This window comes from Peromyscus leucopus, chromosome 13 (assembly GCF_004664715.2).
Source record: "Peromyscus leucopus breed LL Stock chromosome 13, UCI_PerLeu_2.1, whole genome shotgun sequence".
Classification (NCBI taxonomy): domain Eukaryota; kingdom Metazoa; phylum Chordata; class Mammalia; order Rodentia; family Cricetidae; genus Peromyscus; species Peromyscus leucopus.
This window is the reverse complement of record NC_051074.1, coordinates 57,189,581-57,214,255: the sequence shown is the minus strand read 5'-3', so window position 1 is coordinate 57,214,255 and position 24,675 is coordinate 57,189,581. Positions and strand designations below refer to the sequence as shown.

Sequence of the window (24,675 nt, the reverse complement as noted above, 5' to 3'; positions counted from 1 at the left end):
CGACCCTTTGCTGAACTGTCTATTCAACCGCTCTGAGTACAGATTCACATCCCACGTCTGACCCAACTTCTGGGAACTCATTCATGACAGGGAGAGGCTGCTAGCGGCATCAGAATGTCTGTGTCCACCCCACCCCTCCCTGAGAGAGCTCCTCCTAAGAGCTGTGCTTCTCCCCCACTGAGATCAACAGTAGATAGTCCCACCATCACTGCTGAGGGGTCCGCAGAACCTGCTCACGCATAGCCTGCCAGCTCAAAGTCACGTTCTCTAAGAGCAAACTGGCTCATAGCACCTCTGGGGACAGAAAAAAGTTATCCGAGGTTTGTTGTGAACTCGGGTTCAAGTTCACTGGTTATCTTCAGAAGACCATTCCTTTCGGGGAAACTGCTTCCTAACATAAAAGTCACTTATTTCTTAAAAAAAAAAAAAAACCTCCTTCAAACCCCACTTTCTCAGTATCAAGAAGCTTAATTAGACACTGAGATGCATTCTACACAGACACATGCATTCATTCAGAGCCAGTTTCTAACAATGCTCAAGTCTGTGGTAAACATAAGAAACACCTAGAAGTCTATATGACTGTAACACCATTTTGTTTTCAGTTACCCAAAACATAGCTGTCTTCAGAGAATCCCAGAACTCCTAGAATATACACGCAGGGATTGTTTGCTATTCCCACATATTCTCATTGTCAAAGTTCAAGTTCACAGGAGACCCAGGGAAAGCAGCCAAGTTCCAAGTGATGAAGCTTGGCAAAATCCTGGACCGAATTTAATCCGAATTATAGTTTTCAAATCTTTCTAAGTCTGTGTAGGCAATTTATGTAATTACACTGGAAGATGCCTTTTTCCACTCTGAAAATAACAAAGCCCTAAGAGTCTTCATGTTCACAGAGAAAGGTTCAATATTGTAAATGAAAAAAAAAAAAAAAAAACCTAGGGGCATGCTTCCTGAATGTCTCTCTTTCCAGTCAGTCTGAATGCACTGCAGAGGCCTGAGGCCTTTGCCAGCTCCTCTCCTCCACTTGAGCAAACATTTGATTCATACACAAGGTGCTTTATTAGACATGAACCCTCTGCTCTGCTTTGATAGTTTGAGCCCAGTTGAATTTGACTAACCGCAGTCCCTTGTACACATTGGTGGGCAGATTTCTGGAGCAAGCTCAGGACTTGTATCCTTGATCAAAAGCAGCGAGAGCACTGCCTTGAGAAGGTGGATGGGACGGAATTCAGAACCTGGTTAGACCGTCAAGACAGGAATGCATCACTGTCTACGAGCTTTTTGTTTGTGGAACTAGCTCAAAAATCAGTTTAAATGCAGAAAATAGAGTTAAAACAGCTAACGTCATTTTCGTTCCACTTTGCAGCAAAATAAATTGAAAACAAAATACGGTTTATAAATTCTAAGCTTTTAATCACAGACAAAAGCCAAAAACCATAAATGCCCAGCAAATATGGACTAAGTTAAATGCCAGTCATTTATGCATAAAAATTCAACGATACCTATTTAGAGATGTGCATAAACACAGCAGTAGATCAACCAGCCAAAAGAAGGGGCTAGGAACAAATGTCATCCACTGTACAAAAGTCATCTAGTCCCAATGGCCACCAGCCCTCTTTCATGTCACTCTAGCTCCCAAAAGACAAAGCCTGGTCTGGTAGAAAATACTCATTTTGTACGCTCTCTGTTCCCTCTGCAGCCAGGGCACAGGCTGGGAACGTGAACTAAAGAATGGTCTCTTGGAAGAACGTTTCCTCAGAGACTCCAATAGGTGACTAGGGTGCCGTAAAGCAGGGCTTCTCGCGGGAAAACCTGGCACAGAGTCGGGGCCAACTTGTTAAAAAGATGGGGTGTTCGTTCCATGAGATAAGGGGTATTTGGAACGACGGTGACTCACAGAAATCTACCGCTTGTGCACACCAGGTTCCTAAGGAAATCGGGATTTTAGAGACTATGATGGCATTAGGTTCCCAAGGGTGAATGGAAAATTAGAAATGCTCCATTAAAAAAAAACAAAAACCTTACTTCTTCATTTGACACTTGGCCCAGAGATGACCCTATTCTGTCTTCCCTTCCTTGTGGAACCCTCATCCTGTCCCCTCTCCTCCCCAAACTGGTTCTTGTTGGGTGAGCTAGGAGGAGAATAAGACCCCTACAAAAGTCTGGCCTAGTGCTTCTCCCCATCTGGTGTGGGGAGAGGAGGCAGGGCTACTCCCTGGTTCTGTTTGGTTTTGATTTGGTGTCGTGGAGGGGAGGGATTGTAAGGACGTCCACAGCTTGCTCAGTACAAACTGCACCCCAGAGGAACTGTAGGATGCACTCCAAAATGGGAATACAGAAAGCTTTCCACCCAACGACAACCGTTCAGGAGAATCCTGTCTGTGTGATAAATGACTCATGAAGGTTCTTTCTTAAGAGCAAACAAGGGTGAGGTTGCTATCATTTATGTTGATAATCTGGTCTGATTCAATCGACAGCATAAACGAGGATCAATTAATACTTTCTCTGCCTACAATAGACTATTCCTAATTTCCATGAACAATCACCTCTGTAAATACAAAGGCAAGAGTTGATCCAATCAAAGAGCCAAGTCGTTTTTTGTCTTGTGGACAGAAAAATCTTGTCTGATAAAAGAAATAATGGCCCTAAAATGGCATTCCTGAAAAGGGAAAACAGTACATGCAACACATCACTTGGACAGAAAGAAAGTGTTTCCAGATAATTATGCACTGTATGCTACAGGACTGAAGACAACTCATTAACGCTCCCTAGAGCAGCACACATTATTAAGAGGATATAACAAACTTTGTAATAAAAGTTCGTATATCCAATTATGGCATATGGTTTTCTGAGAGTAAACGCAATTCAAGACAGCCATGTCTTATGTAGATTTCAGAAGACAGTCTCATAGTGGGCTACAACATAAGCCCTCACCCTCCCAGTATGACAATACACATTCACACATGTGCACATGCTTTGAGGAGCCTTTTGTATATGAGGTCTAAACACAAAGTCGTAGAGCACATACAACCGCAAAGCTGGAGTTAAGAGGCAGAGATGACATTGCCTCATCCTCAGCTCCCACTAAGCATCAGCACTGGGTCTGAAAGGCCTGGGGAGACTCGGCTTTCATCTGTGATGGAAGGCAGGGCACAGTTGGGTGAGTAACCACTTCCTTTCAGATTAGAACTTGGTGTGTCTCTGACTCTTTTGCCTGCTCTTGAGACTTCCTCCTACTGGTTGCCTTGTCCAGTCTCAATAGGAGGGCTGTTGCTTTGTTGTATCTTGTTTGATCCTGTTTGGCTGTTGTCTCTTAGAGGCCTGCTCTTTTCTGAAGAGGAAATGGAGGGGGAGTGGATCTGGAGGAGAGGGGAGTTGGGGAAGAGGAAACCGTGCTTGGGATGTATTGCATGAGAGAATAACCTATTTTCAGTTAAAAAGAAAAGTTCGCACACAAAAAATCAGAACTCATAAGATGCCCCATTACTAGTCCTCAGTCATCCAAAGGCCAGCAGCGCCCTAACTTTGGACAAACTAGTTAACATCTCCACGACTGGTTTGTTCACCTGCATGACTTGTGGCTGCTCCTTGACCACTGGGGTTCTCGATCACATCAGTGCTCAGGAATCCGGAAATCACTGGCTCCCTCCATCTCTCCCATGGAGCTAACACTTCATGCTTTTCCCTTGCCTCTCAAGAAATGGATATGCAAGAAAAACTTCAAGCAGTTTTCAAAGACAGATCACAGCCTTCCTCCTTCCTCTTCTCGCCCATGCCCCTTGGTGGATGCCTGGCTCTTGAGCCACCATGTAAGATATCCAACTACACAAGAACAACCTAGAAAAACCCAGAGAATGGTGGGGCACAGCTATTATCACAGCACTCAGGAGAGAGAAGTAGGAAGACTGAGAGTCTGAGGCAACCTGGCTAGACAACAAAATTATAAAGGGGGACCATTTGTGAAGAGGAGAGAGATATCCGGGAGAGGTCCACGGGAAGACAGGAGAGGATAATGGAGGAAAAGAAACGCCAAGAACACACAGGGTAGCACATGCCTCAGGAAGACTATCTGTTTGTACCTTCTAGCCTAGGTGACACTACAGAGAGAGCAGCACTTGAGACCTAGGCCAGCATGTGACCTCTTCCGAATCCTTTGCCTAGAAGCACTCAGCTTAGCCGTTCCAGAAGTCCCGGCTCACAAGCACAGAGGCAGAGTGCATCGCTACTGCTCTTTCAGCCACTAACATCGGGGTGATTTGTGTGTGGGCAGCCAAGGTAACCGAAGAGGACTAGGGGAGGAAAACAAACAATTAAAAAAAAAACACCTGAAAACTGCTACCTATCCCCAAGGTCAAACAAGAACTCTTCTGTATTCACAAGAACCCGAGAAAAGATGCTGTTGAATTCTTCAAGAACGGTGAAGGTAAATACAACATACCAACCTGTGCCATGAAAAAAACAATACAAGAATAATCCTAGTTTTGTTTCCAAACTTGGTAACTTTATATGGATTTTCCTGCGTTCCAGAGTAAAGGAAATGTAACAGGACTGACCCTAAATGGAACCAACTACAGGAAAAAGGGCATACTCCAGTTACTTCTGTGTAGGTTCAATACTTCAGCTTGCTGGCTTCCTACTTCCTGTCTCTTTAGTAAACCACGTCCAGTAGATACTGTGTGTTTCTTCAAACACAGCTCAGAGAAACATGGGGAAGTAGTAGGGGGAAAAGAAACGGAAGTAGGATGGATGGACAGACGGATGGATGGATGGACAGACGGATGGAAAGACAGACGGATGGAGATTGGATCTCACTACGTAGCCCTGGCTGGACTGGAATTTGCTACATAGACTAGTCTGGCCTCTGACGCACAGAACCCACCTGCCTCTGCCTCCTGAGTGCATCATTAAAAGTGTGTGCCATCATACTCGACACAATGTCTTTACTTCTGAAACAGGGTAAGGGTACGAGCCCAGGCTGGCCTCGAACTTGAGATCCCCTTGCTTCAACCTCCCAAATGTTGGTTTTGCAGACTGTCTTTGTCAGGGTTTCTACTGCTGTGAAGAGACATCATGACCACGGAGAATCTTATAAGGAAACATTTAATCGGCAATTGGCTTACAATCCAGAGGTTTAGTCCATTATGGTCACAGCAGGAGGCCTGACAGAACACAGGCAGACATGGTGCTGGAGAAGGAGCTGAGAGTTCTACATCCAGATCGGCAGGCAGCAGGAAGAGAGCGAGACACTGGCCCTCCTTGAGCATCTGAGACCTCAAAGCCCCACCCCAGCCCACCGTTGACCCTGTAACATACTTCCTCCAACAAAGCCACTCCTCCTAACAACGCCACTTTCTATAGGCCTATGGGGGCCATCTTCATTCAAACCACCCCACAGGGCTATAAACACATTCGAGGGCAGTAAATCAAAGTGGCACCTGTCTTCAGCCCACACAGACAGCCAGCTGGGACACTCAAGTATCCTGATGAAGTTGAACCAAAAGCAGTGTCAACAAAGTAGCAAATAGTGACCTGCAGGCTGGATGTGGCCATGAACAAACTTTCCCCTCAGCCTCCCCAGGAGGATTTCAAAACAGGAAACCTCCCATTAAAAAGTCAGACTTTAGGTCTGGCTAGACGGCTCAGTGGGTAGAAGCACTTGCTGATCAGGCTGGTGCTCTGAGTTCAGTCTGAACCCGTGAAGCTGTCCTCTGCCCTTCGTGTGTGTGCTGTGACACACACACATGCACACACACACACACACACACAATTTCCAGCAACCCTTTCCTTCCTGGTCTTCCAACCAGCTGTGTTTACTGCATGACTCTTTACTGGGCACAGGTCCCCATCACTCCCGACTGTTTTATGCCTGAGATCACATCACCCTCGACATCTCAAGTCACTGTGGGCATTTGAGTTTTGGGTCTCATGACCATCACCAAGAGAAGAGTTCACATTTTAACTCTCTCTCTCTCTCTCTCTCTCTCTCTCTCTCTCTCTCTCTCTCTCTCTCTCTGTTTCTCTCTGTCTGTCTGTCTGTCTGTCTGTCTCTCTCTCTCTCTCTCTCTCTCACACACACACACACACACACACACGTATCTCTCAATTATTTGATTTTTTTTTTTTTGAAGTTCACATTCCGTTCTTGGCCCTTGCCAGTTTCTTTCTTTCTGCTCCAGACATGGAACTGGCCCAAGGAACCCATGAGTCTACTGACTGCATAAGTCAAATCCTGAGTTATCGATCTATTCGTGAGCATTGCGGCGCGAAGTTTTCCTCTGGAAAGATCTACTCAGCTTGTGCGACATATCCTAATTATCTTTAAAATAAAGGCTGCGTCTCCACGCAGCTCCGGCATTCCTACTGCGGTGAACGTGGATGAGTCCACTGTCAGTCAGATGGGGACAGAGAGGAGCAAAGAACTCTCCGTACTGTGACATCTCACAGTGTTTTCACTTAGCAGAAACGGTCTCCCCCGTCATTCCTAGTGGGGACCACGCTGGGCAGTGGGGGGCTGTTGGGAGTTCAGGGCCAGTCATCGTGTTAGAAAAACATGAACGGACAACTCACCAGTTCCAGACATTGTCTGTGGCCGTAGGCGGCAGCATAATGGACGCTATTGTAGCCTTCCTTGTCCCGGATGGATGGGTTTGCATCGTTTTGAAGCAGAAACTCAAGGCAGCTGTAAGCATAAAGTCGCAGCCTTAGAAATGTCTGTGCCAGAAGGGACAATCAGCACAAACCCCTCTGTTAGGAACATCCCACAATGCACCTTGAGACTGGGAATGTCAGGGAGCGGATTACAATATGCAATTATGTACTGGGGTGGAAGGAGAGCCCATGGTCTCTCTGTCTGTCTTTCTTTCATCTTAAAATAACGCTCCTAGAAGTCAAGGCAAGCGTTAGGAACAACTAGGCAATTGTCTTTTTCCCTTCTCATCTTAAGGTAGAGGACATATCCATCATCAAGATTACCAAATAATAAGATTAAGATCTCTGTGTTCACAAGTCTCAAATGTAATAAAGGACTGGCCAGGCCATTGCAGCTGGGAAACCACAAGAGAGAAGGAACTATTTCTGCATCACTATTGGAGATGAAGATCAAGATGCTCAGAACTGTAAGTTTAAAACAGAGTAGGAAGGGAAGAACCCGAAAGGAGACTGAATAATAGAAAAGACCCAAAGAGTGGCCACACATGTAAAAGGTGTCACGAATTCATCCAGTGACTTCACGTGAAGGAAGAAACATAAGTCACACCATCAGGAATGTAGATTAGACAAAATTATGAATTTCAATCGCCTTTTTTGGCATGGTGGTCATTTTTCTGAAAACCTGACGAAACAAGCTGAAAGCATGTCTCACTTGCAGTTCCATGCTGCCGAGGACAGCCATGAATGTGGCCCAATACAGAAGGACACTGACTGAAAACATTTAGAGGGTTTTCTGCAATGACAGAATTGTGTGTGCGATGTCAGAAGGCCTCCTGGACACACTGGGCAGAGGGAGGAGTTTGCCTCCAACTTTGCTGGGGAACCCCAAGTTCTAGAACCCCAGAACTCTGGGATGCACTGGGTATTCTGTTCTTAGAGGGAATAAGCAGCTGGACAAATGGGTCCCCAACAAGTGCACGCTGATTCAATCTCTCACTCTACATCAAGACTTGCTAATTGGAGCTTTTTTGAAACAGGGTCTCGTGTAGCCCAGGCTGGCCTCACTACGTAGCTGAGGATGGCCTTGCACTTCTAACCCTCCTCCTTCTGCCTCACGTTCTGGCATGGCGGCACGAGCCACCACCCACGCATGGCTCTCAGGGGCTTAAGATTCCAAATCTAAGCCTCCCCATTAAATAAGATTTTCCCGTGGGAGCTTTCTATAGCTGATTCACAAACTTTGAAGTTGCATTTCCTACCTTTTGGTTTAAAGCCAAAGGGATAAAAAGGCAATCTGCTTCTTTAATTTCTAGAAAACTGATGAAAGATAAATTTTGTAAACCCAACCTACTTGTCGTATTTATCTATAAAATGCTCCAAAATAAATCAAACTTTTATTAAAGTCCTGCTATCATGCTGTCTTTGGTCCTTCATACCTTAAAAGGAAGTATTTTTTTTTTATTTGGGTAATTAAACGTCTGTGGACAGGATCCTGTGCATGACTCACTGTAAACTGAATGTAGTCCTTTACATAAATCATCACCAGGAAGAACATTCTATGGACATGCAACCCCCAGTCTCTGAATGGGTTGCAAAAAAATCATTTGGTAAGCTCAAAATATAATTTGGAAAACATTAAGAATTCCTCCCAGAGAATTACTTAGTCCAGAACATAGCTAAATTACATGACATCTGTACAGATACAGCAACAGAAGCAATGTGGAATCTGGGTACTCTCCACATAGTTCCTGGGGAAAAACAATGTTCAACTGCCGAGGCCTATCCTTCCTACTCCCAGGGCAGACTAGCAGCTCGGCCACTTGAGATGCGAGATCAACAGAGCATTAGGTCCCTGGTGGACAGGGGGGTGTGGTCATTCCTGGCCTTTCCTCTGCTCCTTTCCTCACCAATGAGCCTGGAATGGCATAGGGCAAGCATTGAACTCAGTGGAGACAGGGAGGCTTGCTGAGTCACTTTTAAAAATTCTCTATTAGAATCGTTTTAAATTTAGATGTGTTCAGGTGAAACGTGGTCATTCTGTTTCACTCACAGCAGTGTCCGTCTCTATCCCAGAAATGCCCAGTGATGTCCTATAAATAACCTGCACCAGGGCTATCCTCAGAGTCTAACATTTTGGACACAGGGAGGGGAGCAGAGTGGGCAGCGTGGAGGCCTTGGAGTGAGCACAAGCATTCAGGCACTCATTCCTTTGGCAACTTGAGAAGAGAATAAACACACTGTGGATCACAGGCCTGCAGACTCTCAGAGCCCTGCGTCTCCTGGGGAATGGGGCACAAAGTGGGCAAATCGGTTCACCTGCTTGTTCACGGATTCAATGGCCACTGCGCTAAGTGCCGGGCTCACCAGGACCACCGATCTTTGCGCTGATCTGTTTGTGGCTAGACTAAGGAGGAGGGCTCATGTGGCAGTGCCCCTGGGTGATGATGGCAGACACTCCAGACCCTTTCATAGCAACAGTGAAGTCCCTGTCTGAAGCCAATATGGGGCAGGGGAGGTGAGGTGAGGTTTATCAGAGGTAGCTGCTTCAGCCAGGTCTGAAGACCCTTATTCATAGAATCTGCTAAACAGTTATCCCTGGGTCACCAAAGTAGAACCTCAGGCCCCCCATGGTATATGACACATGACAGAGTCAGATATATTGAAGACCTAAGGCTGCTGGCCCATCACAATGGTAGTCAAAGCAAGCTTATCATTTTATAGAGAGTTCCACACATAAGAACAGATGGATAGTGAGTCTATGTCCCTCCCTTTCTCGGGATCCCAAATGAAACCCCCAGTAGGAAGACAGGCATGCGGCAACCCAGATGGACGAGAGAGTGTGGCATCCCATCTGACGCCCAGAAGAGACTCACAGTGCAGCATCTTTTTCCTTCATTTCCCTGGTTCTGTCCAGTTCTTCAGAATTGTCATGGGCGTTTCCTAAGATCATCTTACTTCTCAGCGGAAGACATAGGGGAAAAAAAAATCACAATTAATTTTTTCATTAAAAATTGATGATAGTTTTTGCACAATTATATCTCCGTGATTTGATCCCAACCCAAAAGGGACATTATTGGTTCTCTCCAAGGCATCTAGGAAATCTATTTCCTCCCAAGGAATCCAACTGAGAACATCACTCTCCTAAACCGTCTCCCTGGCTCTGTGTGATTAAGGGCAGAATCAAGCTGCCTACCCCTCTACAGGCATCCTAGAACTTTCCAAGTAAAAAGAAACAACTCATCTCAGGCTCCTCCACCCGCTACTGTAACCGCGTGCTTTCTGGCCAGGCCAGCATCTCACTTCCTCTCCTAGGTGTTCCCTTCCGGTCCTTAAAACACGAAGTGTACTTGCTCTCTAGCCTTCCCCAGTGCACGGCACTGCTCAGTGAATAGCCCGTGTGCCACGAGATCCCAAGTGTGACATCTTATTAGAAACATAGGCAAACACAAATGATGTGGAGCTGTGCACGCTCATCTGGGTGCATGCTTGTGTGTGCACAAACATGTGGAGGCCAGAGGTCAACTTCGGGCATCCTTTCCTAAGAGCCCTCCCCGGCTTGGGTTTTGAGACCGTGTGGCTCACTGCTCTGCAGGTCACCTAGGAGGCCTGACTGGCTGGTCAGCAGGCTTTCACCATGCCTGGGTTGTGTTAAGATTATTTCTTATTGTTTTTACTTATGTGTATCTGTGTGTCTGAGTGAAAGCCTCATGTGTGCAAGTGTTCATGTGGGTGAGATCCCTTAGAGCTGGAGTTACATGTGATTGTGAGCCAACTGAACTTGGGTCCTCTGAAAGAGCAGCAGGCATTCTTAACCGATAAACCATTTCTCCAGCCCAAATACCTGGACAATTGTATGTAGGTTCTGGCTATCAAATTCAGACCTCGTGTTTGCATGGGAAACACTTTACACAGCCATGTGCGTGTGTGTATACACACACACACACATACACACACACACACATAATTGTTTGCTTTTGGAGACGGGATCTCTTGTAGCCTAGGCTATCCTCAAACTCTCTATGTATCAGAGGACAAACTTGAATTCCTGATCCTTCTGCCTCCACCTGCCAAATGCCAAAACTACAAATGGGTGCCACCACACCTGGCTTTTCGTCCATATTTTTTAAACAATGAATCACAATCTGTTACTAGGTGAAATTAATTAGGTTGAAGCCACCAAAATGAGGTCGCAAATATAATGTATCGCATACAATAAACATAAATATGGTTGTGAGGATTTTATTTCTCATGTATGAACATATATGTGAACATGTGCGCTGTATCATGACATGAGATGTATTTCTTACTTGGATCATCATCTTGAATGTTTGAAAGGCCTGGCGGTATAGACCAACGGAAGAGCACACGCTTAGCTTGCTTATCCACTAAAATTACATGTTCAGATGTGGTTGTTCTAAAAAAGAAGCTATTAGCTCTAGCCCAGAATCAGACGCACCACAGGGGGCAGCAAATAATTCAACCGTTGTCATGCAAACTCATCAAGAACGACAGGAACCGTGAGGCCCCGCCCCCTCCCCCCCTTTGCAGTGGTTCAGTGATGTCTGCTTTCCATGCCTAGTCACCTATAGTCCAAATGCTTTTGGAATAAGAAATTCCTCTTCTGCAGCTGCCGAATGAGTGTTCATGCCCAGGTTGGGAAGAACAGTGTCTAATCCCGTCACAGCAAGGCTGAAGTTGAAGACAGCTGGGATTATCAATGGTGGGTTGTTTTTTTTTGTTTGTTTGTTTGCTTGTTTGTTTGTTTGTTTTTTGTTTTTATTTTTTATTTTTTTTCACACAGGACATATATATTAGCAGGTGAAGCATTAAAGTGGTAATGATGGAAACTATTGTGTATGCCAAATAAATTCCAACAGGTTTCCAAAGCCTGGACTGAAAAGCCTGGGCTTGCCAGCTCTCCTTGGCATTTAACCCAAAAGCAGAGAAGAGAGGCAAGTGTGTGACGGCACATAATAATCAAACCTAAAAAGAGAGAATGGGGAGCCTGGGGAACGGCTGACCCTCCGCTCTGAATGAGACACTCTTCATGTGCCGCTCTTAGGAGGCAGTGTGAGGAAAACCCAAGTCCTCCCGTCCCTGGCTCTGCCCCAGACGAAGAAGCACAAACAGGTTCTTTTTACTTTCTGTCCATGTCCGACGCAGCGGCGTAGTGCAGCGCGGTCCGGCCCCAGTCGTCTGCTTCGTTAACGTTGGCTCCCGTGGTCACTAACGCTTTAATACAGTGGAAATGACAGTTTGCAGCTGCGTAGTGCAAAGGGGTCCTGAAAAGCAAACAGTGGTTATTATTATTGTTGTTGTTGTTGTTACTATTTTACTTTAATCCAGCAAACAAACCCATCACTGACAGAAGCGCTGGCTGCCCTACTCTTGATTCATTCAGCTCTCAATGTATGAAAGGCGAGGAACGTAAAACCAAGTCTGCAAAGACAGGTGGCCTCCAGCAAGGCCAGCCACGTGACACTCTTTCCTTCCTATTCCTAGTGCCTGCTCTGGTTAGATCTATGTCACTGCCTGCCCGTGACAAGACTGTCCCATGAAGGATCATCCAGATCATCTTCATGAAGACCATCCTTAGAGACTGATAGGGAAGAGGGGAGGATGGGGAGGGATAAGAGAGGGCAAGGGAGTACATAAATACAAAGTATGCACTATCTGCATGTAAGAAAATGTCACAATGAAATCCACCGTTCTGCATTAATCAATGTATGCTCGTGGATTTTTTTTTTTTAACAAACCATCCTTAACTCTAATCAAGCTTCTATATAGTTTCCAGTTGGGTTTTCAGAGGACCAATCCCCACCTCTGACAATCCCATCCTAAAACCAACAGTCTTCCCCATTGATGAGGCTTAGTTTCTCAGCATGGAATCGAAGGCTTTCCAGCTGTCTCAGTTTCTTCTGCAGAACCTCTCTCCCTGATGCACACCATGAACCCACTAATGAATGCAAACTGGACGAAGAGGGTCCCTAGATCACGGCCACACTTCCCCTTCGCTCATGTCCACTTCCCCTTAGGAGCATCCTTTCCTAACATTGTACCACAGCTTCCTTTCTATTCCAGAGGTTAGTTTCTTTGTCTGAGAAACATGAAGTAATTTATAGTACTTATTTTTAGTTTCCAATTATTTGACATTTTTTTCTGGTGTGACTAACCAATATCTCAGGAATAATAACTAAATAGAATACTAAAAATAAAGTAACTTTAGCTCAGAAATTATTTACTAGTTTTTAAGCATTTTTTTTTTCATTTTGTAGACAACAACTTAGGGCTCATTACTAGTTGATTTTTCTCTTCAGTCCAAAAGGAAGAATTATAATTATGAAATTACAATATTTTATATATTGGACTGATTCTGTTTTAATTGAACTGAAAATGACTAGGCATCAACAGCCCCAACGGGGTTTACAGATGAAGAGAAAGCTAGATTCAGGGACACATGCCTACAATCCCAACACTGGGGAGGCTGGAGCAGAAGGGTTGTGAGTTCAAGGCCAGTTTGGATTACACAGCAAGATCCTGTCTCAAAACTAAACGCAAGGTCTATGGATGGAACTCAGCAGGAGAGGGTTTGCCATGTATGAGCAAAACTGTGGCTTTGATTCATAGCAACACGCACATACACACACAGCAGAGAGAGAGAGACAGAGAGACAGAGACAGAGAGAGATGGAGAGACAGAGAGAGGAGTAGATAAGAGGTAGAAGAGGTGGGAGGAGGGGAGGGGAGGAGGGGAGGGGAGGGGAGGAGAGAGGAAGGGAGGGAGGAAATGACAGCCCTTGTTTTCAGGAAACTTGCAGTCAGAGGGGGAAGACACCACTAGTATGGTGCAGTCACAGGGTACTCAGGGTGCTTGGGGACCACAGAGGAGGGACATTTCCGTAAGAGTGACAAGGAGGTTTCATTTGACCCGAATCTGGAAGGATACGTAGAGTCCTCACAGGTGGGTGGTAGGGAAAGAAATCTGACAACCCCGAAGAACTGGGGGCGGGGGGGGGGCAGGTAGCGAGGACCTGCTGGAGGGAAAGAGCATGTGTACACACATACCTACATGCAGTCATGTGTCACACGTGCATGCACACATACATGCAGTAGTCATGGGTCACAAGCAGGTTGTGTTGTATGAACTGTGGTATCAGGTGGTTTTGTCATTGCATGAATCAAAACTGTTTAAGATACATGGGACCGCTATGGTGTATGTGGTCAAGTGCTGAATAAAATGGGGTTACATGCCTCTGTGTGTGTGTGTGTGTGTGTGTGTGTGTGTGTGTGTGTGTGTCCATGAACCAGCCAGCATCATGATACAGCTTCACTATCCAAGGGGTTACGAAGGTGAGGAAAGTTCTACGACCCTCTGGTGCTTTGTGCTCATTTAATATTTCAAATGTCTAAAAAATTATCTCAAGATGAAACGTCCGATACAGAAAACAAATGCTATAGATCTTTTGACCATATTTAACATTTTTATTTTTATTTGTGTCTGTGTCTGTGTGTACATCTCTGGCGGGGGAGTCGGGGAGTTCCAGAAGGGCAGTATTAGATCCCCTGGAGCTGGAGCTAGAGGCAGTTCTGAGCCAGCAGACATGGGTGCTGGGAACTGAACTCCAATCCTCTGCAAGGGCAGCAGGTGCTCTTAACTCCTGTCTTAACTTAACTGTCTCTCAAGCCCATATTTTGAGTCTGGTGCACTAAAGTGGTCTATTCTGCTATTTTTCTAAAACACATCCAGGTAGGCAATTTTTAAAAAAGCAGAAGCTGAGAGAGCCCTTATCTCACGGCTCTTCTCAGCTTTATGGGCGTCGCCTCCTGAGGATGGGATGGCCCAGTCATCCCATGGCGATCATCTCAACAACAGGCCTGCTCCATGGACCATTCCCCACTCTTGTGTATGCCCCAGAGGCAAGTCAGCCTGAATACATACCTCCCACATTTGTCCTTTTTGTGAAAATCTGCTCCACTGCTCTGCAAGAGTTTTATACATTCTACATTGCTAGAAAGACAGGGAAAATATAATTAGTACAGTCAGGGTTAATTACTAAGGTACCTCCAGGAAGAGGCATTTTCTGCAGAGTACGAGCTGGGATGGAACGATAGCCTGGGGTCTAAAATTCCACTAACAAGAAATAACCTGAACATATTGCAGGAACACTGCACCGTAAGGATCTAAAATTCCTTTTCAGAACTAATAAATCAATAAATGAAAGGGTTTCATGGAACATTTTCAACCCAATGACTAAGGAATTTAATGATTATTATATGATTAAGCCCTCCGATGACAGCCTCATCATTTACCCTAAAATTCTTTTTTCAGAACCAGGAGGAGTTTATGAAACCACAGCAGCCTAATAACTCCGTGTCACCTTTAAACAATGAAGCCACATGGCTGAGCACTACCATTTATCACAGCATAATAAATCCCCACAATAACCACTTTTAGCTCAATACTCCTTAATGGGAACAGCTGCATGTCCCTGTCTTTGTAGCCCAGGTAAATGAATGTGCTGAACCAACACTGGAAGTGATGTAATGGAGCACAGTGATCGTTCCAAGCAGCTCTCCCAGTCACAAGAGCCATAAATCACACAGCACAGAGACAGGACCTACCGAAGGGAAATTTCCTGTCGAAGGGCATGGAGCTAATATTCATTCTAATAGGCATTTCAAACATAAACCCAGCATGGTGTGTTGTCACTTTCTGGGCAGGTCTGATATTCTTTAAAATGTAGGCATAGCCATCCATCATCATTCTAAACTTGAAACATTAAGAAGTGGCTCAGAATGTATTGTTTTATTGTAACTTAAATAAGAAAAGTGATCTCATTAACGATAAGCCTTCGCAGAGCTCTTCCCCATCCCACACCTACCCTTCATAGCCCCTTTTCTCAGACAGCTAGATGTAAGTCACAAAGTACACGAATTTTTAAAGGAACATTTGAATTGGTACAGCATGTCAGCTAATACACAGCACCTATTTCCACCTAATGATAGATGGAAAAGGATCAAAGGCACGGGTAGATTAGACCTGTGTGGGTTCATAAATCTCATCTGGTTTGGGGATGGGGTTGAGAGAAGGGGTCTGTTTTAAAAATACAATAACTCTGTGTAGGCGTTAGTGTATGACTCCAGAAGGGACCCATGTAAATAAGGGGCTTCATAGTTTCATGGTTCATTCACCTCTGATAAATAGGTAATGTCTTTGCTAACACACATGATAAATGGAGGATTCCTTAAGCACTAGGAAACTGATTAAAAACCAACACCTTCCCAATACAAGGTCATCCAAAAGACACTACGGTTGGTCAATATGTGGCCATATATCAACAATATATTGATCAGCGCTTTAATCTAATCATTGATTTGCTAAAGGAAAAAGCTGATGAAAAAAGGCTCCTTGCTACAGGGGGAAAGGCAGGGAATAAATCACTCTCGCCCATCTTTGGGATTTCCTTGACCTTTGTTTCCATTTAATCATCCTAAAAATTTCAAAACTCATTTTTATTACAAAATGTCTAAATGCACGTAAACTGATTCAAGCATTTATCCTCTTAATCACCTCCCATCCGCTGGCAACAAAGAGGAGAAACTTAAGAACAAAGTTCTAATTAATTTCTTTCGGTAGAAAAGATGCCAAGCAGAAATCCATGCTGTGTAGTCTGACATCTTTCAGCCATGGGGATCTCTTAGGGGGGTTGAAAGATAAGAATACAAGCTCTATGCACTACACAGGATGAACTATTTGTTTTTCTTTGGAAGGAGAAAATCTGAGTGATGTGTGAACGGAGTCAGTGACACCTGACATTTGGCAGAAGTGATTGGGACCCCATTTACTAAGGAAATTGCCTTTGGTTCACGGGCAGCTTATGTCGATTAAGATGTATGAAGCCATCAAGTTCATGGAGTCATGACCGTGCAGGAGTACTCACCCTCCTGCGGCAGCGGCGTGAAGGCACGTTCTTCCAAACGTATCTGGGGTGTCTATTTCAAAGCCTGCAGACAGCACGCGCTCATTACTAAACAAGGATACTATGCTATACTTTTGTCCTAGTTAAACCACAAGAAACATTGCAGAGACAGAAAAATCAGTTAGTAGGAAGATCAGGATGCAAGCGGTCGTAGTCAGAAAGAAGCAGTCACAGAAACGAATGGTCACTACGTTAGCCTGGCAATTTTATAGGAAGCACCGTGAAGTCGAGACGTCGAGAGGGATTTATTTTTGCATTCAGCCCTGGGTGAGTCACAGCCCCAGTATCAATGCCAGGATAGAAATTTAGGAAACCAATTTGAGATGAGTGGGGCAGTGGACAGGCAAACAGAACACATGAGAAACATGGAAGGCGGAGGAGTAATCCTAGCATGCAGGGAGAGAAATTTTCTTACGTGTGTCCCAACCTTTGTGTGAGTCTAAGATGTGAGAAACATGCTTTCATGCAGGGATTATTTTTAAGCATGCCAAAAGTAGTGAAAACAGAATCCACCATAGGTAAAGTACTTAGAGGCGGAAATACGCCTCTGGGGTAGCTAAGGAATTAATTCATAAACAATCTCCACCCTGCAGGCTTCTACCACTTTGGAAAGCCCAGGAACTTCTTAATAGATGGGGATTGGCAGGAGCAGAGATAAGAAAGATCAGCAAAGCTCAAAGCAGAGAGCATCTCTGTTTCCAGTCAGCCCCGCATTATTATAAAAATATAAAAATTAAACCTTCTTGGAGGGGGATCTGTCTTGATGATGTTTCAGTGCCCATGGAACTGGATGATAACATGACATTTTCTACCATTGAAATATTGAGGATTGGGCCATTTTCTTTTGTTGAAAAGTATTAAATGTTAAGTCACCAATTTAAGCCTCAATTTTTTTTTTTCTTCTATGACTTAAGGTTCCCATAGTTCAGCTCTGGCCATTCCCCCCACGCAGTTCTGGACCACTGAAAAATCAGACAAGACTCTGATGCTAGGCAGCGGTACTGGCATCCAAAAAGCTTTGGCTTCAGGGACCGGCAGGGGCTGTCTCATGCAGGCAGGCTACAGAACAACCTCGCCCTGCCAAGGAAAGGCAGTGGCCACATACAGCCTGCCAGAGGCCAGACACCTGAAGCCATTTGGCTCAGGGACAGGACACACCAGGCCTGATCGCTGGCATGGATGCACTTACCAGATGATAATAACTTCCTGCAGCAGTCAGAGTGAGCATTTAGGGCGGCTAAATGTAAGGGGAACATGCTATGGATTCCACACCTAAAGAGAAAAACAGCCACTCACAGTAAAAGATCCCAAGACGCGTGCAGAACATCTACCCTCTGCCAGTCCTCCACTGAAAACTCTCACAAGGATCCCTGACGTGATTTTGTAATTTTTTTTCCATTCAACAAATAATTACACAACTATTTTCTTCCTTAAGATGATCTCTGTAAACCAATCAAAAGCCCATAACCATACGGATGTGTGCATATATCTGTATGTACTTATACGTGTGTGTATACTTATGCAATGTATGTACATATGTGTGCATGTACATATGTATGTATGTACATGTGTCTATATGTACCTATGTATGTGTGTACATATGTGTATATGTACTTATGTGTGTCTGTATGTATGTATATGCATATATATGCATGTACATGTATATATATATGCATATATATTTGATAAAAATCTGAAAAGTTAAACATGTGTTGCCCTATTGTTTCTTTCAGCCTAGTGGTCGAAAATCTCATTCATTCATTTATTCATTCATTCATTCATTCACTCACTCATCTCTTACTTATGTGCTCAACACTTTGTGAGCCTAAGATACCACACCAAGTGCCAGATCTAACAGCGCTAAGCAAGATAACCCTCACGTGGGAAACAACCTGTTTTATTCCTGGATTCGACAAATACTTCTTTTGATCTAATGGGTGCCTGCGTTGTGTTAAGACCTAACAGTGGCCGTATGATTAAAAATAAAAATTTTTATAGGCAGAACTGTTTACCTTTTGTAGGCAAAAGTTCATCTTCGCTATGGACTTTGCTGACGTAACTAATCCATATCACTGTATCAGTCACAAAACACCGAAGCAAAAACATCTCCGAGCATATGTCATACATGTATGTTATACATGCTCTGCCGTACCCGAGAGCCCCTCCTCAGGACGATCCTGGAGACAGGCAGACGTCTGGCACTTCCCTTTACAGTTAACGCTTTTCCATCTCTCTTTGCACAAGGACACAAAGCCACAAGCTGAGGTCACTTGATAGCAAACAGCATCTCCTGCGGTTTGCTGTGTGTTCGTAAACATGTCTTGTACCATCTCATTTTAACCAAATAGTACATTTTAGATTTTTAAAGTCCTCTACGCCAGTCCTGTATGGTTAACTACCCAAGTTCACTCTCAGACACAAAGTGGCCCATTTTCAGATTCCACACTTTGTAAGGAAACACGTATGATTTGACTTTGTTAAGCTTTGGTTTTAAACACTTTATTTCCCCCTCAAGAGTTAGGATTTATCCTGTGCGTGAATGTGTGAAAGTAGATACACAGCCACAGATACTTCGGTCTTGGGTGTTTTGTGAAATGCAAGTGTCAGCCGTGAGCCGCACTTTCTCTTTCATGCCGGTTCCTGTTTGCTGGTATTTTGTTCCATTTTCTGTTAGTTTTCCTTCCCGTTTTTGGGGATTTCCAGCCCAGTGTATACAGTAGCTGGCATCCATCAGGACATGCCATTTCCCAGTCTTCCAGGCAACACCACTGGAAGAGAACACTTGTAACTGTCCACCCCCCATTACAAGAGCAATTCAATGAGGAATTGCTCATTAGAATGATGATCTCATTGCTCATGCGAAGGAGGAGTCAGGAGGGGGGAAAAGGGTTTCCTGTTAATGTACTATTTATGACGTCCCCACTTGGTTTAATAGAAACATACTATTTTTAAAGAGGTATTATAGATTATAAATCTAAGTGGGACTTACAGCTAATGGGATTAGCATGCAATAATTTGATTTATTTGGAGGGGTTAAGGCAAAAGTACATAATTAGATATTTCTAGACTTTTGGAAAAGAATATAAAGAATGCATCGAATATAAAGAATATATAAAATGTATAGAATATATTCTATGACTTTTTTAGTTTCTAAAGGAACATTCTGAATCAAGACTGCATTTTTTGAATGAACCTCATTTTTAAATATATACATTCACATATAAATACATATATGTATAGATACAAGATGTATTTTATAAAGACAAATATGTATATATATGTAAATGTATAACTAATATATTTTGTAAAGAGAATATATAAACACATACATGTTTATACATGGCATATGGTTTATAATTACATATGTGCACATATATATACACATATGTGTATATAAAAAATATATTTTATAATGACAAAACATTTTTCTATAGAACAGAGCAAGTTTGAATTAGAATGAATTAGAGAAATAACATCAATATCTATAAAAACTCGATAAGACAGAAAGCAATAGTGTAACAGTTACATAATATAGTCTGTAAACCTCATTACCAAGATTATCAATCTCCACTTTTATCACTTTCCACAATTCATCACAATATACACTAATTACTTTCTTTTTCACTGCTACTTAGAGAGAGAAAACTAATTTAGACTAGCAAAACTTCTGCTTGTTATATTATTCTGTTCTGCATTTAATAGAGGGTCATCTTTTTTTTTTTTTTTTTTTTTTGGTTTTTTCAAGACAGGGTTTCTCTGTGTAGCTTTGCGCCTTTCCTGGGACTCACTTGGTAGCCCAGGCTGGCCTCGAACTCACAGAGATCCGCCTGGCTCTGCCTCCCGAGTGCTGGGATTAAAGGCGTGTGCCACCACCGCCCGGCGAGGGTCATCATTTTAGTGCACGGTTTGAAGGTATCAGCATAGGTGCCACTATCACTGGCATTTGAACTTGAATATGACACTGTTTTATATCAAGTAAACAAAAGGAAAGGGGAGCAGAATTCAGAATCTCTGAATCACGAAGAAAGGATTTAAACATCTGAAATAAAACTACCCTTTGCTGTGACAAGCCAGCTCACCGAGGAAGCATTTTGAAATCTTTAGTAGGAAAATCCGGGCTTGGCTGTCATAGCTAGAGAGAAGCCTCGCTCTCACTTCAGGCATGCATCAAGGAGCACTGAGGATAAAAACGCCAGATGACCCTAAAGTTCAATACGTAAGCTACAGGAAAGAGGAGACCAATTCCACTTAAATTGCTGCATTTATCTGGAAAGCCATAAAATTAATGGAAGCCATTTGTATTCGGGCATTGCTAATTTAGCAGTGAGCTGGCATTCTCTACTTAGCTATTCCAAAATAAATGAGGTCTGGAAGATGTTCTTGTGGCATGCTCTCAGAGGTGAAAGGGCTTCTGTACCGGAAGAATATTGGGGTCTCTTCCGGTTTCCTTTTGGTATTAGAGGACAAGGCTGCTATACCCAATGTATTCTAGAACCTTCCCTACACTCTCTGTGTTAAAGAAGTGTTTAAGGCAATGGAGCCAGAAACTGAGTCCTGGTTTTGCTACTTGCCGACTACTTGGTGCTTGGCAAGTACATAAAGGCTCCATCATCAGGAAGGTCGAGGTAACTACGGTGTCTACGTCACAGTGGTTAGGAGGACTCACCAGGCGAAGGCACACAAGGCAGCTGGCACACGGTTACCCCGGGACTGGTTAGCCGCCCCAGGAGCTGGCGGTTGCGAAGCTGTCCTGAGGCTGAACCGTACCCGCTATCCTTCTCAACCTCCTCCTTTCTAAGTCCTACTTCACAACTCTCCGAGCGTGTGGGATTGGACTGACTTGCCCATTCAGTGGGCAAGACGCGTTTCCTAACTTAGAATGGATTCCTCCACGATCGTTTTACCCGAATTGTTCTCATTTTTTTTTTAAATCAAAACTTTTAAGGAGTTTTATCTATGTCACCCTAGCTACTGCTGCAGGCGTTTTGGGTGCGGCTGATAACGCAGAGACTGCTTCCTGCCGTCTGCAGCCTACAAACACTTCCAGTGGGTTGAGCAGTCCGAACACTACAACAGGGCCACCAAGGTTTCTCGTGAGTGGCCACTGCCCGTCCTATGGGGATTCTAGATTCTCAGTGAAGACCTCTGCACTCCTGAGAGCCCAGCTCTGGCCTGTCCCCTGGGTTTGACACCCCATCTTTCCCACTGCTTTATAATGTTTCTTAAACTCATTAACCCACTCTTGAGGGTCACTGCAAACATCTTTGAGCTCCAAAAAGTCCTCTGAGAGAATATATTCTTTTCAATAATCATCTAAAATATAAAAGATTTGGGGTTCATCTGAATGAATATGCCAAACCTGAGTACCTGCTTTTGAACATCAGATCACCTTGGCTTCATGTATCATACTCTGGATAGAGGTTGTCACAGGCCAATGGGGAAAACATCCAGTTGACTCTACTAGACATAAGCTGTATCTCAGCCTAGGGAGGGGTGATAATAATGCAAGGACACTGAAATCATTGTGTGACCAAAAGATGGCACAGTTGGTTAGAATAAGGGCCACTGTGCTGGGGGCCAAGCCCATTGCCCCGCCACATTGCTTAGACCCCTGCAGGGCCTGCCTTCCTGCAACAGACATGGAACCCTCAAGAGTCAGCACCTCATCCACCACAACCACCTAGAGACGGTGATCTGGCGTTGTACAACCCGAGCCACTACAACATGTGTTATCAGACGGGCAATGGGCCACGTTGGTACACTGGAGCTTCGGATCCAAGTGACCAAGGACAGGGTCTCGGTTCCTACTCTTCACTAGCTCTGTGACCTGTCTCCATGGGGCTGACCACGGAACACTTACCCTACGGGAATGCTGTGATGGTTACATGTAACCCTTTAGAATGGTGCCGTGCCTAGTTAAGTACTTATGGGGGATTGCTACCACGCTGGTGCTAAATTGTGCGGTGTCCATGAATGTTATTGTCTATGTGTTTTTACAGTTACTATGTTTCACAGTTTTTAAAACATTTGCTGATAGGGTAATTTCAAAAGCCCAAGAAGTTTGCAGTTTGGCTAATGCGTATTATTCAAGTAATATAATGAAAGTAAGTCTGCACGGAGGATCTGAAGCTCTCTCTCCACCATGACCTGATTAACAGATGCTCATCTCAGGCTCGGTTGACTCCAGCTTCTTCTCCAAGCCAGGCCTGGCCTTGTAAGACAGGATTCCACATCCCTGATGTGTGTTCTTACATCCCAATGGCAGTGTCACTGGCTCTGGTGACATACTTGGCATTAGGATGGTCATTGTTTATTTAATCTGGCCCCACATAGATCATGTATGTCTTGAGAGCGGGGACCTGTATAACCCCAGAACCTGGCACAGTGGTTGACAGCAAACAGGCACTCAACCATAGGCAACAATAGAGGATCACAGTCAGGTATCTGTGTAACCATGGTAACTGTAATTCTGCTGTGACGGAGGCTGAACGGAGAGCATGATCAGCTAACACCGTTTGCCAGCATCCCCCTCCTGTGTAGGTCCTCAGCCTCAGCCTCAGCCTACGACATCATCTTTTCTTCCCAGGATACTTGGAAGAGGCTGCCAAGGGTTTGCCGTCTGGATGGCCTCCAGTCTGTCTGGGTGGCTATCAGAGGATCTCTCTTACACACAAATGGGACTGCTAGACACATCCCACACCCATTTATAATTGCTTAACAGCTTCCGAATGCCTCTAAATAGAATCCAATTCCTTGGCAGGACATAAGAGATCTCTCTAGATCCCTTCTTCCTCCTTTCCACCTCGTTTCTCCCTACTCCTCCTCCTCACGTCAGGCCACCCAGCCCCAAGGCTTCCTTTTAAAATGTCCGTGTTTGTGTCCTTGTATTGGGGACCCCTTCTTCATGCTTCTGTCTTTCTTTCAGTTCCAACTCCATCCAAACGTTTATCCATTTGTTCTTCTACTGGAACGCCAGGTCTTCTGAAGTCGGCTGTGAAAGTCCACACTAACACACGAGACTGCAGCCATTCACTCCCGCGTGACCTCCACCCTCAGGCCAGCACCCCAGGAGGTCAGCGGAGTCTAGTTCAACCCAACAAGTAAAGAAGGTAAACCACTGTAGCCTCAAAGCTATGTGTTGCGGCTGGGCAGTGGTGGCGCACGCCTTTAATTCCAGCACTCGGGAGGCAGAGCTCTGTGAGTTCGAGGCCAGCATGGACTACCAAGTGAGTTCCAGGACAGGCACCAAAGCTACACAGAGAAACCCTGTCTCGAACCCCCCCCCCCAAAAAAAAAAGCTATGTGTTGCTTAAAATGTACTTCAAAACACCTGGCCTGTGTTGACTTTGATAGAGAACATGGACCCACCATGGATACCCTGAACCATCTTAATTTTGGTTTCTACTCCAGCAAGATTTTCAATTATATTACACACATTTGATGAATATACTTTCCCTCCTAAAAATTCAGTTATGGCACCCACAGCCTCTATGATCAAGGCTAACCTCTCCATTTAAGTGTTTAAGGCACTCTAATTTGTCTCTATTACATACTATTAGGCAATAAAATAATAGTTAACATTTATTGATAGCTTCTATGTGCTGGGCACTGTTCAGAGAGCTTTTCATAAAGATTATCATTTAATAAGCCTTTCTGGTGTATTTAAATAGCTTGCACTCATTCAGACCTTACCAGAGAGCTTTCCTAGTAATTAAGTCATTTAATCTTCCTAACGAACTTACAGATAGGTACGAGTATTGTTTCTAGTTTTCAAAGCACAGAGGGATTAAGCAACAGGCTCAGAATCACACAGTCCCCAAATGAAGCAGGCAGAAAGAAGGAGAGCCCCGAAAACCGCAGGAGCATGCCTCTCTGCTGTTCTCCTCCTGCTGCGGGCCGCTGTCATCTTCTGCTCTGCCCAGAGACCCTCCCCCTCCCCCACCCTCACCCCGACTCCCACCCCCAGGTCTGCTCAAGGCTCATCTTCAGCTTGAAGCCTTTTCAAGACCCTCCACCCCCACCTTGGAGTTTTCTCTTCCCTATCAACT

General features: G+C 44.4%; 1 protein-coding gene across 2 annotated transcripts in view; it reads right to left on the bottom strand.

The window, feature by feature from the left end:
• Nucleotides 1-24,675, bottom strand: part of Ankrd44 (ankyrin repeat domain 44) — a 266,879-nt gene that overhangs the window by 63,734 nt on the left and 178,470 nt on the right. For both annotated transcript variants that reach the window (XM_037210410.1, XM_037210411.1), the window contains exons 11-16: nucleotides 17,817-17,899; nucleotides 16,589-16,652; nucleotides 14,587-14,655; nucleotides 11,790-11,930; nucleotides 9,522-9,602; nucleotides 6,568-6,679 (exon numbers count right to left, since the gene is read on the bottom strand). In XM_037210410.1, the coding sequence (XP_037066305.1) occupies nucleotides 6,568-6,679; nucleotides 9,522-9,602; nucleotides 11,790-11,930; nucleotides 14,587-14,655; nucleotides 16,589-16,652; nucleotides 17,817-17,899 (550 nt within the window). The remainder of the gene's footprint in view (nucleotides 1-6,567; nucleotides 6,680-9,521; nucleotides 9,603-11,789; nucleotides 11,931-14,586; nucleotides 14,656-16,588; nucleotides 16,653-17,816; nucleotides 17,900-24,675) is intronic.